The sequence below is a fragment of the Otolemur garnettii genome, unplaced genomic scaffold (genome assembly GCF_000181295.1).
Source record: "Otolemur garnettii isolate 467f Iridium unplaced genomic scaffold, OtoGar3 scaffold00119, whole genome shotgun sequence".
Lineage (NCBI taxonomy): Eukaryota > Metazoa > Chordata > Mammalia > Primates > Galagidae > Otolemur > Otolemur garnettii.
Genome location: NW_003852514.1, coordinates 1,560,361 through 1,577,605, shown reverse-complemented (window position 1 = coordinate 1,577,605; position 17,245 = coordinate 1,560,361). Strand labels below are relative to the sequence as shown.

The 17,245-nt window shown below is 37.0% G+C and overlaps 1 protein-coding gene and 1 pseudogene across 1 annotated transcript in view; one reads left to right on the top strand and one right to left on the bottom strand.

The window, feature by feature from the left end:
* Positions 1–3,478: 3,478 nt before the first annotated feature.
* CDK13 (cyclin dependent kinase 13) overlaps positions 3,479–17,245 on the bottom strand; it is a 128,464-nt gene continuing 114,697 nt past the window's right edge. The window contains exons 12-14 of the mRNA XM_003797542.3: positions 11,970–12,175; positions 7,455–7,724; positions 3,479–6,458 (exon numbers count right to left, since the gene is read on the bottom strand). Of these exons, the coding sequence (XP_003797590.1) occupies positions 5,608–6,458; positions 7,455–7,724; positions 11,970–12,175 (1,327 nt within the window). The 3' untranslated portion in view covers positions 3,479–5,607. The remainder of the gene's footprint in view (positions 6,459–7,454; positions 7,725–11,969; positions 12,176–17,245) is intronic.
* On the top strand, positions 13,855–13,916 carry LOC111727721 (annotated as a pseudogene).

Sequence of the window (17,245 nt, the reverse complement as noted above, 5' to 3'; positions counted from 1 at the left end):
AGAAGACCTGGCTAATATATGAAATATTAAACTTCACTATTAATCAAAAAATGTAACTAAAACAAGATAAATTATCATCTGACACAAACCTAGATATTTTCAATACCCAATACAGCTAAATGAAAAGGAAAGGAAAAGGAATGTAAAAGTGGTAAATCTTTCCTTAATTTGGATCTGTCAAATTATTTTAAAGTAGCATTCTTTACATAAGCAACTCCAAGGAAAGTATTATGTTTCTATACATATATGTGTGGATTTTCATCACATTGCTATTTGTAGCTGAAAGTTTGAAACTGTGTGTCCAGCAATAGTAATAGTTAAATTATGTTCTAAAAAGGAGTAATTTACAACTATTAAAAATAGGTTAGAATTTGATTGACATAAAGATATATTCACAATATAAAGAAAATTCAAATCAAAAGCTATGGGAGATTAATTCCATTGTTTTACGTAAAAACAGATATGCATTCATATCCATCCAGCAAAGGGAAAATATTAATGGTCATTATCTCTGGGTGTTCTCTGTGTTACTGTTTCTAAATATATACAAGTACTATGCACTTAAAAAATAATAAGGGTTCCAGGTTTAAGTCTTTATCAAAAAAAAAAAAATGGCACAATGGTCATCTTTATCATATAAGAAGCAAAAAACAAAACAAGGCTGAAAAATAACCTGGGATTCTTATGGCAGTTTATTTATAGACTACCAAATACAGCCTTTAAAAAAAAAAAATGGTTTGTATTACATTAGATTTATCAGTTACAAGACTTTACTAAAGGTTCTTGCCCAAGAGTATAACACCTTTACAACAAACTTAACTGGGAAAAAAGTTTTAAGGATGACTCTTCAATTCACCTCATGTGAATACAATCACAACTAGAAAATTATTTTTTAATGAGACAATTGGTAGGGTGAAATAAGACCCTCAGGATTTGTTAGTTACATAACTCTTTCCATTATAATCACCATTTCATTTTCCCCATCTTCATCTGGATCCCACCATAGCTTACTACATGTATTAATAGCTTTTATTTTTTAAGAAAATTAGAAACATTTAAAAAGTTATCTGGAGAAGCCTTTGGTAAATGACAAGTATTGCTCCCCTTATAAAACCACTTGAAATTATAAAACCCATCAAATAATTTAAAAGCAAATTATATTTGCAAGCCTGCTGACACCAATTCTCTTTGCACACACAGAAAATACATTTTAATGAAAGATTCAGTATTACCTAATTATTAGACATTAAAGTAACCATTACCTGTTTAAAAAAAAAAACCCAACACACAGGACCTTCTCTTTTTAAAGAACATCTATATATGAAATGAGCAATCCCTGTAGGATCTTAGTTTTCTTTATTTTTTTATTTTATTTTTTTTGAGACAGAGCCTCAAGCTGTCACCCTGGGTAGCATGTCATGGCATCATAGCTCACAGCAACCTCCAACTCCTGGGCTTAAGCAATTCTCTTGCCCCCACCTCCCAAGTAGCTCGGACTACAGGTGCCTGCCACAACACCCGGCTATTTTTTTGGTTTGCAGCCGTCATTGTTTGGCTGCCTAGGCTGGATTGGAACCCGACAGCTCAGGTGTTATGTGGCTGGCCCCTTAGCCGCTTGAGCCACAGGCGGCAAGCCAGGATCTTAGTTTTCAAAAATTGTTTTTATTTTCATATTTTTTCTGAACAAAATGTGTTTATTACATAGACTTTTAAAAGCCACTTGTGTTAAACCATTAGTTTAGTATTCTAAGTTATTTTATTTTACAGTAACACTAGTCAGGCAAATAGGCAATTTTCCTATTAAAAAGTTAATATATTTCCTGCAGAATTTTGATATGGCCAGAGCAGTGATTTTCAACCAGAGTACCACAGCATGCTGGTGTGCTGTGAGAAAATCTTACGGGTGCCTTCAAAATTCTTAAAGATCATTAATTATTTTCAAAAGACGTTTAAAGCACAGTAACTATATTCTTTTTTTCACCCCTTTTTTAACAACATAATTTAAGTGAACCCCTGAAGTTTAACTACAGGTTCAAGTGTGCCATGAGGTTAAAAAGGCTGAACACTAGGCTAGAGAAACAAGCACTAGCAATCCCTCTTGCTAAGCTTCACTCTTCTTTGTTGTAAAGTGAGGAGACTGGATAATTTTAGGATATTGGGGCATCCTGTTCCGATTTTTAAAATAACAAAAGGAAATTAAATATCTCAGGGAATCCTTAGATCTATATTCAGATATTCAAATATGGTAATTCAGATTTATTTAAAACAAAAAACCCTAGCAAGAAAATCATCCAAAATTGGATTAAACTAAAGCAAACACAGCAAAACCTCAACTCAGAAGCACCAAATTAGTTTAGAAGAATTTGCCTGTTAACTTTATATTTTTCTCAAGAAGTCTTGATATTTCTTACAAACTGACCTATTCCAAATGGCATCAGTTTCAACTTAAAATTTGCTTTTATTATTGAAATTCTAGGTGTTCTTTTTCTCTCCAGAACCTTAATCATATTTCAATTTCAAATTTTACAAAGACAAATTTTCAATGCTTTATAGTAACCTTAGTGCAGTTTAGATACAGCTGAAAGTAGAAATAACACTCACTTCCCCAGACATTTTAAATATCCTGCTCTATCAGGCCCCCAGAAATATGACTAATGCCTTTCACCTTCATGGATCCTAAAGACTAGAATAGTAACTAGGAAGTTGTAGGCACTCAATAAATATGTATTTGCTAACAAAATGAAGCACTGAATCACAGCCAAATTATCACCTTAATTCACATTCCACAAACTATTTTAATCAATAAACTCCCTTAAAATTGGTATTTTAAATTTCATGGTGACTCCAGCTAATTTAACAAATTATGGACTGAAGACTTGGGAAACATACTGAGTTGCATGCAGGAAAAAATTGCTGTTTCTAGAAACACAAAAGGAAATTTCACATGGACGATGAAGTATTTTCTTATTGGTAGGTCTGTCTCTTCTATTTTCATTTTCTGATTTGCAATCTGACTTACTTGCCCCTTCACAGAATACCTCTTTTATATTCCTTAGATCTCATTCAAAAATACAGTGATTACTGTAGTCATTACAACCTACAGAACTAGAGATTTCCCAACCCTACTCTTTTTATTAATCCAAATTCACTGTATTGTTATGGAGGGATACAATAAGATTTTTTACTACCATATTTCATCAATTATGAAACATTCTTTCGTACAATCTCTCTGAATCTGAGACGTATCTTATAATTGATGGCATCTTAGCATTGTGTTGTGGCTTAATTGGCAACATTTTTTCTTCTAAGTGGTACTAAAATATTGGTATGTCTCACAAGCAATGCTGTCTTAGGATAATATTGGAAGGTATGGTTTCATTTTTCAATTTCAAAGCAGTAATTTCCCTGTCCTCCCGGCCACTCTCCCAATATAAATATGTAGCTGAAATGTTTAATTAGAAAAACTATCCAAACACAGTTCAATTTTATATAAAATATTTAATTTTTAAAACACAGGCTATTCATGTCACATAAATATCTTCAATTTTAGGTTAGCTGCTTATGATCAGCAGAATTATCAAATGTGACTATTAATAACTTAGATACTGTCACTTATAGGAAAGTCTAAAGCTCTAAGACTCACCATATTAAAATTTCAGATACCTGGATATCGTAGCTAAATTTTGCTAAACTTCAAAATATTTCATCACCTTCTGAAATGTAGTTTTATTAAGTTACTAGTAATCAATATTCAAATTAAAGCAAAATAATTATTTCTTCCATTCCTTTCTTTTTCCCCAACAAAAAATAAATGGTCAACAGGTATCAACTCATTTTATGGTAGTAAAATTGTAAGTTATTCTCTTTAAAATATTCTTACTGTCACCAACCTATAAAACTATAATACTTCCCACATAATGTTTTGAAATGAAGGTTAACAAGTAAGATAGAGGGTACAGGGTTAACTGGCTTTAGAACTGGAGCAATTTCCATTCTCTAACAGTTGTTCCAATTTAAGACCCCAATTTAAAAAAAAAAAAAATTACGAGAACAGTTGTAACAAAATGGTTAGTTGGCACAACTAATTTCCAGAGTCTATTTTTCCATTTAGTGATAATGGAAACACTGGCTTTTTACCTTTGGTTCCTTTCTAGAATTACTGTAATTGTGTATGTGTGAATGTGTGCACGCAAGGTGGTGAGTCTTGACACCATTACATTTCACATAAGGGTTATTCCATTCTTTAATAATTAAAAAAGAAAAGCTAAAAGGAACTAAAGTTGCTCTAAGACTGATAGAAGTCATAATAAACTTCACAGAAAATGACAGGAAGTAAGACAAGCGGTTCTCCCTACTTTTTCTTTTTGCTTTAATAAATTCAATCTAGGCAATGTTTCTAGTTATAAAGCAAACTGAGTTGACTTGTTCTTAAAATGGCAATTGCATAACTTAAAATATGGTATTTGCCACCCCTCTTCCTGTTAATTTTAATTCTGTAAATTCTGCATATTGTTATTAATTAACCCTTGCCCTCCGATTTCCATGGTAAATGGAAACAGAGACTATATTGGTAGCCTGAAAGGAAATGGTACTCTAAAATTCTCCTTTAGCTATTACTTTCAAAATGACAAAACATTTTAGAACTTCTCCAAAGTAATGAAAGGTACTGATTGCAGTTCTACTCCCTTTCTTTGCTCTCACTCCCCTAGCAAGAGAAGGTGGTAATGAGAGGTAACACAGCCCAAAGACAGGCAGAAAAGGAGAAAGTGTAATAGGCAGAGGGAATGGACCTAACAGGAACTAAACAGGCACCCCCTGAAAACTAAACAACTTCCTGCCTCTTCAATGCATTGATTCCCTTTAAATGACAAATGGGGTAAAGGTTAACTACTTTTTCAGACCTTAAGCTTACCTGTTAAGGCACTTACTTACCCTCCCCACCCTCCCCATAATTTTCATATAAAACCCACTATTTCATTTGCATTTCGCTAGGCTATGGTAGTCTGCAAAACAAAACAAAAATAACATTGACCATTTTTTTTATAAAACTGTTGCATCAAGAGAAAGGTTGTGTTTTATTTTCTGAAATGAGCACAAAGTACACCTTTCACAATAACACTGAAAGCAAGTGCAAAGACTGACAGTGACCTTTGACTAAAGGTAGCTTTGTAAAAAGAAAAATACCAAATAAATCAGTGCCCTTTCTGATTGTTGTAAAACTGGAAGGGGGGGAGGGGATGTTTGTTACATAAAAGTTGGTCCAAACTTACAAAAAAAGCACAAATGTGCATAGTTCAGAAGATCTGCAAGAGGGCCATAAAAGGCTTATGTCCCTAGCATCCACTTAAAACTGCGAGAATACAAAATAAAATTGTTAACTAGAATTTGTGAAGATGTACAACAATAGATCTAGTTTTAGAACAGCATGAATTTAAGCAAAGTTTTTTTTTTGTCTTTTTTTAAACTATTGTATGCAAGACCCTTCTCCACATAAAAATAAAGCTGTTGTTGAATTAATATTATTCAAGTCTCTTGGATTGCTGCCTTAAATTGCAGCTAGAAAAGTCTTTCCAGATAAAAATGATGTGCCTGAGGAAAAACAGATACTCAGTATGGTAACCCTCTGCCTCTACCTCTGCCAGTTGATGTGCTAATGTGTCCCCTATATCCTTGTGGATATCCAGGTCCTTGGGCAGGAGAAGTCCAAGTCTGTCCATGCATAAGGCCAGGGCCACCTGGATTTTCCTGTAAGTTGCCACCATAGTTATAGTTGTGCATCTTTGCTGGCAAAGGATGAGTACTCTCTGGCCCGGTGGAAGGATCACGGCTGTTTGCCAGGACTGCAATAGGACCATGGCTATATTCAAATCTATGGTCCTTGTCTCCACTAAACAACATGGGACCAGCATTGAGGTAAATGTCTCCATATCCAGCTACTGAACTGGGAAATGACTCAGAAAAGGCAGAAGGCTGAGCTGGACCACCAGAATGAGATGAAGCAGTACTGTAGTTATCCAAAGACTGAATATCTGAGTTTCCAATGAAGCTACGTTGTTCCAATGGTGGAGCAGAACTGCTTCCTAAACCATCATTGCTAACATAAGGAGCAGAAGAGAAAGAGGAAGATCCAAAGTTGTCCTTGTAGTCTGAAGTGGGCACGTACGTGTCTCCTGCTTGATAATCAATACCACTTTCTCTTTTGGAATCATCCTGGGGCTGATGCTGAGCAAGCAGCTGTAACAGGGCTGCTTTCACTCCAGCATGAGGGTCAGTTAATGAAGAACTGGTGGTGGGTACATGCTGGTTTTCTGTCCGATAATCCAGGTCTTCCTCAGTGACTGGTGGTGGTTCAGGAGGTTCAGGAGGTCGCTGATCAGGAGGCAGAATTCGAGGCCGGTCTGGCTCCGGTGTTAGCTCCAATATCCTCATATCTTGGTGTGGGATGAGGTCATCTTGCCCTAAGTGAAACAAAGCAAAAAATAGAGTTGAAAGTTTCCCTGGAAAAGTAAATATCCAATGTAGTCAATGTGTCCCTACAAGTACTCCTAAAAGCAGTTGGAAGTTCCATCTCTGCAAAATGTTCAGTGAAAAAGAAAAAGGCTTACAAGAACTAATATTGCCTGCTAACATTTAAAATAAGTCTATGGTAACTAAAAATTTTTATTTTATTTGGCTTCTCAAAGGTACTTCACATATACCTATTTGTCTGCAGAGGAACAAAAGCTACTGTATACAAAAAGTTTATGCCTTGGTCAAGACTCCTTTTCTATTTGGAGTAGAAGACTCTTTCTTTTTTTTTTTTTTTTGAGACAGTCTCATTTGGTCACCCTAGGTAAAGTGCCGTGGTATCACAGCTCACAGTAACCTCAAACTCTTGTGCTTAAGAAATTCTCTTACCTCAGCCACCCAAGTAGCTGCGACTATAGGTGCCCACCACAATGCCGAGCTATTTTTTTTGAGAGGGGGGGTCTTGCTCATGCTCAGGCTGGCCTTGAACCTATGAGCTCTGGTGATCCTCCCATCTCAGCCTCCCCAGTGCTAGGATTACAGGTGTGAGCCACCATGCCTAGCCCTTGAAGACTATTTCTTTTATTTTATCTTTTTGCAGTTTTTGGCTGGGGCTGGGTTTGAACCCGCCACCTCCGGCATATGGGGCCATTGCCCTACTCCTTTGAGCCACAGGCACCACCCTTGAAGACTATTTCTTAATCATAGGCTTACATTAGAAATCTATAGCACTCATAGTGAGTTACACACATATTTCACATGGATAATTTGTTGAAGAAATCATTCTAGGGAGTAAACAGAGTAGGAAACCAACTTATAACCAGTAGCCTGAAAATTTTCTGGCCTCTCCTAGCAGTGTCACTGAATAATACACATTACAGATAATCAACAATAGCAGGAAGATAATGAATGCAGCTGGGTTAGCAGTCTGGTATTTGCATACTCACCCGATACCGGAGTGCTAGGTTCTGGAAGTGGCCTGAGTTGTAATGATGCTTCATGTCCTGATCCATTTTCCCTCTCCTCTAGTAGCACATCTTTCTGCTTTGACTGCTGAGCCTTTATTAACTGAGTCAAGAGAACAGCAAATGCACTCTGGACAGCTGCCTGGGCAGCGTCAGTCTCCACTTTAGGCTGCATGGTCTGAGAAGGCTGAATTCCTCCCAAAGGTTTCGAAGACTCCTGTTGTGGTGTTGATGGATCTGTCTGTTTTTCACCTGTTGCCAAAATTCCAGTAGGAAGGTTTATTTTATTTAGATGCTACTGAGTCTCAGAATTTACCTTAATGTTCAACAAGCAGACAAAATCAGCCAAATTAACACTTTTAGACTGTAGTAGGTTTAGGAGAATTGCCAATTCACTGTGGTTTAACTGCTGTCCAGGGCCTGTTTTTACTAAAGATAAAATTTGTATTGATTATGGCTGCCATCATTCACAGCTCCTCCCACTCCATAATGGCTCTGTATTACCATATTGAAACACATTTGAGGGAGAGTGTTTAGGAAATACTGTGAAAGGAAGTCTTTAGTTAAATATTATCATGTACAGTGAAGATGTACCCTGCACATAAAGCACAGAAAAAAGAACTGCCATCAATTTTGAATAAATCACCTTTAGGAGTAAATACTTCAAAAGGAAAATCAAGACTAACACTAAAAATCAATGCTTCAGATTTGCCCAGAAAATAGCACCTTTTGAATGGGAAATTGATGATGATGACGGTGATGGCTAACACAGAGTGTTAGGTACTTTCTAAGCATATTATATCCTTTATTCCTCACAACCACCTTATAAAGTCAGTTCTATTGTTAATCTCATTTTGCCGAGAAGAAACTGACACCCAGAGAGTATAAGAAACTTGCCAAAGGTTACAATTCTATAAGTGGCAGAGGTGAGGTTTGAACTCAGGTATTCTAGTTCCAGAATCTGAGCACTTAACTACTACACTGAACTGTTTCTCTAAAAAAAAAGTTACTATCCAAGAACCTAATCTTTGCACTAAACTAGGATGTTCTGCAGACTAATGTCTGCAAAATGATGATAAAATGCCTGTATTTATACTCAAATTCCTTTAAGTTTAGTCACTTTGGTAAGTTAGGAATGCCTACAGAAACATGCTTATCGTATGCATAAATGTCAGTAAAACAGATTCTTTTTCTACTTTCAGTTTAGACTTGGGATGATTTACACAGGTTCTTTTGCAAGCTTACCTGAATCATGTGTCATCATAAGGCTCGAATGTAATACTATATATAACAGTAATAAGCAATTCCCCAAAACACAGATAACAATTTAATAGAAGAGAAACTCTTAAGTTTTTTTTAAGTTCCTCTTATTACCCACAAACATTAATAAGAAACCACAGGGCGCGGTAACTGACGCTTATAATCCTAGCACTCCAGGAGGCCGAAGCAGGCAGACTGCTTGAGCTCCAGAGTTGGAGACCAGCCTGACCAAGAGCGAGACCTCATCTCTAAAAATAGCCGGGCATTGTGGCAGGTGCCTATAGTCCCAGCTACTCAGGAAGCTCAGACAAGAGGATTGCTTGAGCCCATGAGTTTGAGGTTGCTGTGAGCTATGACACCACAGCACTCTACCTAGGGTGACAAAGTGAGAATGTGTCTCAAAGAAAAAAAAAAGAAAGAAACCTGGTGTGGTGGCTACAGCTCAGGTGGCTAGGGCGCCAGCCACATATACCAAAGCTTGAATCTAGCCCAGGCTAAAAAATAGCTGGGCGTTTTGGTGAGCACCTGTAGTCCCAGCTACCTGGGAGGCTGAGGCAAGAGAATCACTTGGACCCAGAAGTTTGAGGTTGCTGTGAGCTGTGATGCCACAGTACTCCACCCAGAGCAACAGCTTGAGACTGCCTCTCAGGAAAAAAAAAAAAAAGAAAGAAAGAAACCATGTTTGTTTGTTATAACCCCCAAAGCCATTTATTTCTCATTTTCCTTTTCACTTCCCTGTTAGGAAAGGACTCTTTAAAGAAGGTGTCTCTTTTGCAAAAGGGGTGAAGATACTTATGGAGCAGAGATTCATCCCTATTTCAAAAAAGCAGAATTCTCATTTCTTAATAGCAACAGTTTTTTTTTTTTTTAAGAAATTCTTATTTCTTATAGCAACAGGTTTTTTTTAAAGAAAAACAAAACTCTTCATCAATAGGGTTGTAAAATAAGTCAGAACAAAGTAACAGCAAAGTAAACCCACAAAGGGCAGTTAATTTTTTTATGTTGTTGAGACAGAGTCTCTATTTGTCACCCTTGGTAGAGAGCAGAGGCGTCATAGCTCACAGCAATGTCAACCCCTGGGCTCAATGGATCCCCCCCGTCTCAGCCTCCTGAATAGCTGAGAGACAGTTGCCTGCCACAATGCCTAGCTTTTGCTCAGGCTGGTCTCAAAGTCCTGAGTTTAGGCAATCCACCTGCCTTGGCCTCCCAGAGTGCTAGGATATCAGCTGTAAGCCATGGTACCCAGCCATGGCAGTTAATTTTTTACCAGCTAAAACAGAATGAAATAACTATCCTTTAATTTTACTAAGTTTGCTAGTATATTAAGAACATCAGTTCCACAAAGAGCAGAAATAAAGACGTGACAGTCTTGTTAAATATGACAATAGTGGGACCACTATCCAAACTTACTGTCTTCTCAACTGCCATGTCAAAACACAAATTAAGAAAACTTACATTGCTTCACTTAGCCTTTTCCAAATTTTACTTATATATAAAAAATATGTAAATTTATATATACATATATATTGTGATGGGAGGGAGTGTCCAACTCTGCCACCTCAACCAGAATGTAGTGACATTATCATAGCTCACTGCAACCTCACACTTGTGGGTTCAAGCATCCCAAACAGCTGGGACTACAGGCAGGTGCCGTCAAGCTCAACTAATTTTTTCTACATATTTTTAGTTGAGATGGGGGTCTCACTCTTGTTCAGGCTGGTCTTGAACTCCTGAGCTCAATCTCTTCACCTTGGCCTCTTTAGAGTGCTAGGATTATAGGTGTGGCCAAAGTTTATGTTTCTAACATGAATAGAAATAATACTTAATATAGATAGTTCTCATGGTGGAAAACAGATACGTTCTGCAAATCTATGTGTGTATTAAATATTTTCATGTATAAGAGGAAATCACTATTTCAGGAAAGAAGGTTTCTGAACAACAGATACAACTGGCCTTGGTTTGAAAGTATAAGCACTTTAAATATGAAGTCTACTCAAAGTTAAATATAACCCTGCAGACTATCAGCATTAATGGCAGTCTTTCTCAACCACCAAAGTTCAATCTGATCCACAGATCTGTTTTAATTATCTTATCAATATTTACTCTTAGTAAATGCTAGTTATTTCTTTGTTTAGTAAACCACCACCTATGTGCACATGTGTACAGATATACACATTTATTTTTATATTAGTCTCTGTCTTCATAGAAACTTAAACCAAAGCTGAATGTTTCTGGATTCTAGAGGCAAAAAATGAGGAAGTAGACTTCATTTTTCAAAAAAAGCTGCTAATTAAATGAAATTTTTTTTTTTTTTTTTTTTTTTTTTTTTTTTGAGACAGAGCCTCAAGTTGTCCCCCTGGGTAGAGTGCTATGGCATCACAGCTCACAGCAACCTCCAACTCCTGGGCTCAAGCGATTTTCCTGCCTCCACCTCCCAAGTAGCTGGGACTACAGGTGCCCCGCCACAACACCTGGCTAGTTTTTGGTTGCAGCTGTCATTGTTATTTGGCAGGCCCCAGGCCTGGGCTGGATTCAAACCAGCCAGCTCAGATATATGCAGGTGGTGCCTTAGCCGCTTGAGCCACAGGCACCGAACCAAATGAAATGATTTCTAAGACTTTTGACAACATTGAGAGTTGACTTCTTATCAATAAGCTTAGTTTTATGACAGATGGGGTCAAAGGAAGAAATTAAAGTTTTCCCAAAATAATAACTATATATAAAATACCCTTTTTCATATTTTAAAGTCATTTTTGGCACAAATACCAGATTCTAATCTTTGAGAATCTCTAGTATAATGGGGGAAATATATGACACTAAGAATGACCTGAGGACATTGTAAATGGTATAAAAGAGCTTCCATTATGATTTTTGGCAATATTCCTATGAGAGGAATATCTTTCTTCCTACTCCTGTAGACACTGAATGCTGAGCCTCAGTGAAAGTAGTGTTAGTGAAAGACCTAATGATTCCCACACTAGGAACAAGAGGGAAATAGGGAAATGTGACCAATCACCAAGCACAGGTAATGTGATGCTGCTTTATAAGTTATCTTTCCTTGAGATTTCTTAAAATTGTGGTGCCAATAGCAAAAACATACAATGAAATTTCCAGTTCAGTGAATAAAACTTAACTTTCATTAGTTAGCCATAAGCTGCTTTAAACAAACTAGAGCAATATGATCAACACTACCATAAAACAATATGAACAAAATCAACCCATGGAAGCATTACTGACCAGGTGCTACATTTGAGTTGCCCTGAGATTTCAGTTGTGAAGACGGCAGTACACCCTGTGGTGTGTTAGTTCTGCTGTCATCCAAGCCCAGAGACAAGTCCTTTCTGGGGGCTTTAATTGTAGAAACGTCATCGGTCATGCCCATCTGCTTCTGTCTTCTTCGTTTTTTACTCCACAACTCATGACAATCTTGCCATAAAGGAAGGCTAAAAAAAAAAAATTAAGTTGTGAATGGCATTTCTCATAAAAAAAAAAAAACAACTAAAGTTACTATGCAGCACCAATATCACCCTCTCACCCTAACTAATTCTTGAAGACTTCATATATAGACTTTGTAAAACTCCTCCAGAAAAATCATCCTTGATGCCTTATCTCCTTCAGGGTTTCACCTTGATAGACAGTTTTTCTTTTGCTTCTGAATAATCAATAACTAATCATTCATCAAAATTATAAATGAAGAATATAAATTCATAAATGTAGGCTACTAATATTGTTGATGTAATCTTTTAAAGCCAATTCTTATTATAATACATTAAATAAGACATGAAAAATAAGGCAGAAAAATATGCCATTTGCAGAAGCTAGATACTGGATAAAAGATAACATTTGTGGAAAACTTTATAGTAAAAGCATTTTACTTTTTACACCCTCTCTTTGCTTTTATATACAAATGCTCTAGAATTAAACTAGATGCTACAGATGCCTTTTTTTTTGGGGGGGGGAGACAGAGTCTCACTATGTCGCCCTCAGTAGAGTGCCATGATATCATAGCTCACAGCAACCTCAAACTCTTGGGCTTAAGCGATTCTCTTGCCTCAGCCTCCCAAGTAGCTGGGACTACAGGTGCCCGCCACAATGCCCTGCTATTTTTTGTTGCAGTTGTTTAGCTGTTGTTTAGCTGGCCCGGGCTGGTTAGAACCTGCCCCCTTCAATGTATGTGGCTGACGCCATAACCACTGTGCTACGGGCACCGAGCCAACAGATGACTTTTAAAAAATAGGTAATCCAGGCATAGAGAGGCTCATGATTCATCAACAAAGAATTATGATAATTATCAACTATCAAAATTACCCCCAATTCTGAAACAATTCTATCTTTATGTAATTTCATAAAACTGACAACACTAGAGAATAATTTTTGCTTAAAGAAAGATATAAATATTTGATTTATATTTTCTTCTTACCCTAAAAAAAATCCAATGGAAAATTACTATTATATTTATTTTAAAGATAAGAAACCCGAGGCTAGGAAAGGTTAATAAACTTGCCCAGAATATCTACAAATTCCCTTAAATACCCCCACCTGGTCATATATATCTGCAGTCCTCAATTTGGATATGTTTACCTCTAGGGGTACATGAAGACTCTTCAGGGGGATATACCTGGAATTGTTTTAAAGGAATTTCCATATCCATATGTCCTCCTTCCTAAGAGTGAGCTTTGAGAAGAATAGCCTGTACGTTCAAGCAAGTTCTTCTTTGACACCTCCTCTTTCACAATTACTCTTATCCCATGTTATAAAGGCATATGCAACAATATGGTTGAATCTTAGCAATATAATATTAACAAAATAAAAAGGTCATTCCCAAAAGATTACAAACAGCATGACACCCTTTTATAAAATTAAAAACAACCAAAATTTTAAAATATAACTTTTTTATGAGTACATATAGATGGCAACAAAAAATATATATAAAAGAAAACAGGGATGATGGTAGCCTCAGGGGAGGAAGGCAAGGGGGTAGGTTGGTGGAGGGGATGGGGTATGATATGATTAAAATAGGTTATTTTCAAGGTTCTAGCTTTGTTTGGTAGGTTCATGGCTGCTTAACATTATTTAAAATAACTAATTAAAGTAACTAAAATAAATAAAAGAGAGCCATGCATGGACCAATGATGAGTGACACAAAGATTATGATTAAATCAAGTCTATGCACCTGAGGTCCAAAAACAAAACAAAGGCATACCTCTCAGCCATCTTACTATGGTGCATTGCCTCAGCGTGTAAAAACCTCCTGGAGTAACAAACAAAGGGACAATTTGAAATATTGATACTGGGAAGCTTTACGGCATCATAAACCCACCAAAGACTTTCCTTTCTGTGTATGTGCATATTATATGCTGTGGGCCTTAACCTCTGTTGGGATACTATGAATTTATTTCATAATACTGTGAAATGGAATATCTGGAGTGTCTGTGATTCCCTTTTTTCCATCCTGTCAGGGAATGCACTGCTCTTGTGAGAAGGTCCTTTGAGAGCAAAGCAAAGAAATCCACTATTAAGGGTGGTTGTTTCCTCCCACAATTTAAAGGTAGAGAATCTTTATGGATGATCTCAATAGTCATCTTTAGGAAAGACAAACATTATCCAACAAATAGCTAAAACAGTATAGGTTAATGATGCTTATTCTTTTAGGTATACCAGATGACCAAAATATATGTGCTTTCTTGAAGGTTCAAAAGCTGGCTCAGTCACTTACTTCCTGTGTCATATCAGGCAAGCAACTTGACCTCTATGCCTCAGTTTCCTTATCTTTAAAAATGGGATTAACACTACTATTTACCTCATGAGGTAGAAGTAAATATACAAGGTTGGACAATTAAGTTTGTGAACTCATCCTAGAAGAAGTGCTGTGTACCTCACTGCTGAGTAGCACTACAGTCACCAGATGGCCAGTGGGACTTCAAAGGTGACCACTGTGGAATTCAGCAATGAGTATGTAGCACTTTTTCTAGGATGAATTTGTGAACTTAACTGTCTGACATCATATTTTCTAAAGTAATACCATGTCTTTCTTCATAGTCATTACCTAAGTAATTTATAGGAGAGTTTATTAAGTTACATGGCATAAATGGAAAGAGAATAAACCTACAGTTCCAAGGATTTGGCAAAAATACTGTTTTAAAAATGTAGTAACAATTTAGAAAACAGACTAGCAAAGTAGCACTAAAACTACACATTGTTGGCTCGGCGCCTATAGCTCAACCGGCTAAGGCGCCAGCCACGTACACCTAAGGTGGCGGGTTCGAATCCCCAGCCCGGACCTGCCAAAACAACAATGACGGCTGCAACCAAAAAATAGCCGGGTGTTGTGGCAGGCGCCTGTGGTCCCAGCTACTTGGGAGGCGGAGGCAGGAGACTCGCTTGAGCCCAGGAGTTGGAGGTTGCTGTGAGCTGTAATGCCACGGCACTCTACCCAGGGGGACAGCTTGAGGCTCTGTCTCAAAAAAAAAAAAAAAAAAAAAAACTACACGTTGTTTCCCTGACCTTTTCTAACTATGATATACTGAATTAAACAAGTGCTGTGAAAGGAAAAGTAGTAAGTATTAGGGGTCATTTGGTAAGACCACAAAAATTAATGACTGCATAAGAAATCCCTTTGCAGAACATGTGGTTTCCTTTCTTTCTTTCTTTTGGAGATAATCTCAATCTGTTGTCCCAGCTAGAGGGCAGTAGTTTCATCATCACTGACTGCAACCTCAAACTCCTGGGCTCAAGGGATCCTCCTCTACTAACTGCTGGGAGGACACGTGTGCCATCACAAACCTGACTAACTTTTCTAATTTTAGTAGAGACAGCGTCTTGCTCTTGCTGGTCTCTTAACTCGTGAGCTCAAGCAGTCCTTCTGCCTTAGCCTCCCTGAGTGCTAGGATTATATTCACAAGCCACTATGCCTGGGCTCCAAGTTTTTACTATCAAAAAAAAAAAAATTGATGATTATAAGCTCACGCCTATAATCCTAGCACTCTGGGAGGCTGAGGCAGGTGGATTGCTTGTGCTCAGGAGTTGAACACCGGCCTGAGCGAGAGCGAGACCCAGTCTCTAAAAACAGCCAGGCATCGGGCGGCACCTGTGGCAGAGGAGTAGGGCGCTGGTCCCATATACCAGAGGTGGCAGGTTCAAACCCGGCCCCAGCCAAAAAATGCAAAAAATAAATAAATAAAAACATTCAGCTTTAAAAAAAAAAAAAAAAAAACAGCCAGGCATCATGGTGGGTGCCTGTAGTCCCAGCTACCTGGGTAGCTGAGGCAAGTGAATCACTTGAACCCAAGAGTTTGAGGTTGCTGTGAGCTATGATGCCACAGCACTCTACCAAGCGTGATAAAGTAAGACTGTCTCAAAAAAACAAATAAATTTTTTAAAAATTAAAGGAAAAAGAGTAAGTTGGCATCTGAAAGGTCATTATTATCATCTTTGATGAAAGACTTTTTACACATAACATGGAAGGAGTTCAAAGAGCTTAGTGATGTAACTATGACAAAACTACTTGCATTCGCGAAAGCTTAACAAAAATTAAATTATAAATATAAAATATGTCTTATTCCTGAATAAGTAATATTAATCAATATATACAACTACCTGGGCAGAAAATATCAGCACTAACTCTTTCATTAGGTTGTACTTCCAACAAAATTCAGTATTTTTTTTCCAATTGAAATAAGTATTACTGATATTTGCAATGACAATTTAACCAAGAAAAAATAGAGTTTTACAGTCACAGGAAATGTTTTAAAATTGAATTTCCATTTATAAACATGTATATATGTTTTAAAGAAGCACAAGAGAGCAATCAATAAAATACTTTCAAGCATAAACATGTTATTAGGTTTCTAAATAAGAAATGTCCAATTTCCTTAAGTACTAAGTTTGAGAGCTGCTATCTCTGACATTTCTTGTTTCATTTCATTATAAAAGCACACCCTCATTCTTTCAAACATACATTTTGGCTCATGATTATCTTTCAAGAAAGATTTTTAGAGTAATTTTTGTGAAACCATAGATATTTTTGAATATGGGTTGCATCATGGAACCAATGCAGTGTAGACAGCTTGAAATATCAAATAAAGTGTTTGGGAAGGATGTGGCTAATGAATGCACAATACCTCGAGGGTTTGAGAAGTTCCATTCTGGTGATTTTAATCTTGAAAATGAGCCACGTGGGCAACCTGAGTCCAAGGAGGACAATGATGAGCTGAAAGCTGTAGTGGAAGCGAATCCATCTCAACCTACGTGTGAATTAGCAGCAAGGTTTGATGTTACTATTTAAAAAATACTGGACCACTTAAAACAAATCAGCAAGGTAAAGAAGATGGATTCTGCATGAATTAATGAACATCATAAACAAAATTATCTTAAGGCTTGCCTTTCCTTGCTGTTGTGACATAAAGGCAAACCATTTCTAAACTTTGTTAATATGTAATGAGCAATGGTTTATTTTAGACAACTGCAAGCTTTTGGCACAATGGTTGGATAAAGTGCCAAATCATACTCCAAAA